Here is a 3,923-nt window from a genome sequence, read left to right as displayed (position 1 = left end):
ATGAAATTAAAGGGAGAAATTAACAATTCAACAATATTAGTTAGAATTTCAATATCACACTCTCAATAATGGGTACAAAAACTAGAAAGAAAATTAAGAACAACCCAGAAGAATTAATCAACACTATCAACCAATTGAACATAACTCAAGTCTACAGAACACTACACACAACAGCAGAAAACACATTTCATATATGGAATGGTAATAATCAGACATAATTAAATCTAACTAAGTCTTAAAAATAATGAAATACACTACATATAATAGTTTTGTAATGGAACGAATTTGTATACATTGACACTTTATAATATACTTTAGGTTGCATATGAATATGGATTGATTTATTTATGAATTCTGTTTATATTTCAACATCATGAAAGCCAGACCTTATATGAACATAAATGGCACTGTAACGATGTATGTTCAAAGTTGCCAAATGGTGGTAAAATTACTTGAGCTTAAAAGAAGAATAATTCCCAGTGTAGACATGAGAAGCTTCAGAGAGGAGAATTGATTGTGGTGTGTGTTAAAGGTAGGTTAACATTTTAAAATGGTGAGCAGAAAGGAAGCTAAGTCCTACAAAGAAAAGTATCCTAATCAAAAGGAAAGCATTCCTTCAGCATGTATGGGAAACATAATGCTTACTTTGATTGAGAGAGGTACTTTTCAAAAAGTGTTAAAGCCCAGAATATGGCATTCTTGAATACCAAACTGAAACATTAGAGTTAAAGAAGTTTGATTAAAAATCTTGAAATCCTAAGAAAAGTGACTTTGAAATCATGATTCTGTAGAATGGTCCCAAACTGACTCACTAGGAATTCTTTCTCCTCTTTTCCAAATGCCTTATAGTTACCTTAATGGTGAAAAATTAATAAATCTCAGTAGTGTTTCAGTCTTTAATATCCTAGGGTTTTGCAGTTTTCAGAATTCTCGTTTGGAATGTTTTCTTTCTAATTTTGCTTGGTTACTTATTCTTCGCCATGTTTCCAAAATGCTTAGTTACTTATTCTTGAATATTCTGCAAAGAAGTCTTTCATGACTCTTAGTCTGAATTAGGTTCTTTTCTTATTGCATTATCTCTAGAATATAATATATATGAAAAGACTGATTCATCCAGGCAGCTTTGTTATTATGTGAACTTGGTTTAATTGTTTAATGTAAATATAAAATACTAAAGATAGATGAATGAATAAAGATAATGTGACATATATAAATAATTGATTTATTGTGGTGATCATTTTCCTATCTATACAAATATTGAATTATGTCGCACACCTGAATCTAACATAATGTTACATGATAAATATACCTCAATAATAACAAAACAAAGATTGCAATCACACTCCTGTTTTGAATTCTTTGACTGACAGAAAAATTTCTGAAAAAATGTTAATGTTAATATAGATAATTATGAAGATAGTTTTGATGATGATTTTTTCAAAACACTGGAAAAATTGAATAGATTATATTGTGAATATGTATAATAATTTAATTGCTGACCTTGAAAAATATGCTTTTAGTAAGAAAATAGTTTCAGAAGTTTATTTGAAGAGAGACAGCATAGATATAAACCTGTGTTGATCAATAAATAGAGGGCACTGAAAGAAGTTTTTAAGAAGATTGCCTATCAAGTGCTGTTCCATACCCTGAAGTCAGACAATTCACTTTCTTCCCAGATGACCTGGTGCCTTTGAGCTGCTTCCTGAGAGCTGGAGATCAGAGTGAGTGAGCCTGTCAGCAAGTAAATCCATGCATAGGCCCTTGAGGAGGAGTGCCCAGAACTTCCACAGACCTCCATTTCACTCAGCCACAATCTCCACTGGTTTTCGCAGCCAGAGTTTGTGAAGAATTCTATTCCCGGCTCTGGGCTGGGGACCTGAGTGTGAAGCTGGGCCCTCTACAGCTGAGATATTCCTCCTGATTCTCAGTCATCAACCATTTCACTACTCCTACCAGTGTCAATGTTTCTTCTTCTGTATAACCTTAGTTATAGGACTTCTTTTCAAATAGACTTTAAGTTCTGTAGGTTAGTTATAATTTTGATATAGTCATGAGAGGAGGCAAGCACAGTGTTTACCTACTCTGCCATCTTGACCAAAACTTCGGGTCTCTGAAGATTTTTGATCAGGGATCTGTGTTCAAACATTCGTTAGAAGTACTCACAAGACTCAGCATATAGTCATACTCATAGTTAAGAGTCTTTACAGTGTTGTAACAAGGATACATAGCAGAATCGTAAGGAAAAAGACACAGGTGAGTCTGGAGAAATACATGTGTAGGTTTTCATATGCTCTCTCCCTCCCCTAAATGGTCACACTATTTTTTTCAGCAATAAAACTATAGCAACATATGTGTGATATGCTTGCCCAGAGATGCCCATTAGAGACACAGTGCTCAAGCTGTTTATTGGGGACTGATCAGGTAGACATCCTCTGGTTTATTGGGAGTTGATCACATATAAAAAGTTTAGACTTTGCAAGGAACGCAGATGTTAAGTATACACCATATTGATTGAACAGACTAGGAACAGTGAATTACTCTTGTCATTTAACTGTTGATTAGGAACTTTGAAGGCCAAGCACACAGATGCCAGCCAAAGATCAACCTTGCAAGTAGATTTTCTTTAATCGATAGCAACCTCAGGCCTGCTATATAAATTTTTTCCTGCAAAGATTAGTACATGTCTACATATTTAAATTTCCAGATAAATAAGGTCAAGATATATCTGCAGGAGTGTACTTAATAAGCATAAAAATACAGTGTAAATATAATAAGTTTCTAAAAGTATTTAAAATATTTACTCATTCAATATTAAAGTTTTTGATTGCTTTTTAAAACTATTATGTAAATGACAAACTGTATTTGTAATGTTATTCCACAAGAAAGGCATCTTGTTTTCGGTGGGAAGGCATTCTTATCTCTATTGCCTCCAGGGAAAACAACATAGTGTTGGTATGTTGGCCTACAATAAAAAATAAATACCAAACTTCTTCCTCCATTTCCCAATAAAAAGCCCTGCCACAATCTTAATTTCTAGCTTTGTCATAATGGCTTTCCTTCCTCTTTGGGTCTTTGTACTGGCAGGCTGCTTTTCTGTTTCTTTAGCAGAAGCATCCAATCTCTCAGACTTGTATCCCCCTCTGTGGGAGGAGAGTCCTAGCCAGTTCAGTGACTACAGGGTGGAGAATGGAAAGCACATTATTAATCCTTGGGTATATCCTGAGAGAATAGGGGCATATAGAATCCTACTGAACAAGACAGCCAGTTATTTTGAAAAATTTGCACCAGAAAATGAACTAAATCTATTATGGGGATTGCCTCTGCAGCACGGCTGGCAATATAGTTCAGGTAAGAATGACTTTTATTTTTATTCTAATAATCTACCAGTATAACCATGTAGTAATTGGGAAATGGGACTCTGTATATACCACACAATGTTTTTGAAAATTGATTATTTTCTTTTCCCTCCTTCTCCCACATAACCATTCCTTTTCTCCTTCTTTTTCTCCGTAAATGCTTTTATGTGTTGCCTGTTTTAACTAGAAAGTTCAAAGGGGCACATAGTATAGTTGTCAAACACAAAAGACTTTACATCTAATCTATTAAGCATTGTATAAGTATTTATTGGACTTCTACTCAGTGCCAGACTCCATTATAAGCACTGGATGAACAAAACAGTAAAGAGGATATACTTTAAAAACAGAATATGATGTAAAATTAATTTGAATCCTTTGAAGTTCTAATTGTGATTACCTATACATGATCATGGGGGTGATGGCGACAAGTGACATCATGTTCATAAGGGTGTTTCTCTGCAAATAATTCAATCATTTTGAAAATATGGTACATTCCAGTGTGACTCTTGCCCATTTCATACTGATAATACCACCAATAAATTAGTTCTGTTCTAATGGAAAAAAAAA

At 34.0% G+C, this 3,923-nt stretch overlaps 1 protein-coding gene across 1 annotated transcript in view; it reads left to right on the top strand.

The window, feature by feature from the left end:
* Window positions 1–3,047: 3,047 nt before the first annotated feature.
* The window catches only part of CUNH6orf58 (chromosome unknown C6orf58 homolog), a 20,654-nt gene continuing 19,778 nt past the window's right edge, over window positions 3,048–3,923 (top strand). The window contains exon 1 of the mRNA XM_011358797.1: window positions 3,048–3,348. Coding sequence (XP_011357099.1) covers window positions 3,048–3,348 — 301 coding nt within the window. The remainder of the gene's footprint in view (window positions 3,349–3,923) is intronic.

This window comes from Pteropus vampyrus, unplaced genomic scaffold (genome assembly GCF_000151845.1).
Source record: "Pteropus vampyrus isolate Shadow unplaced genomic scaffold, Pvam_2.0 Scaffold43, whole genome shotgun sequence".
NCBI lineage: Eukaryota > Metazoa > Chordata > Mammalia > Chiroptera > Pteropodidae > Pteropus > Pteropus vampyrus.
The sequence above is the reverse complement of the archived record's forward strand: the minus strand, read 5'-3'. Positions and strand labels throughout refer to the sequence as shown.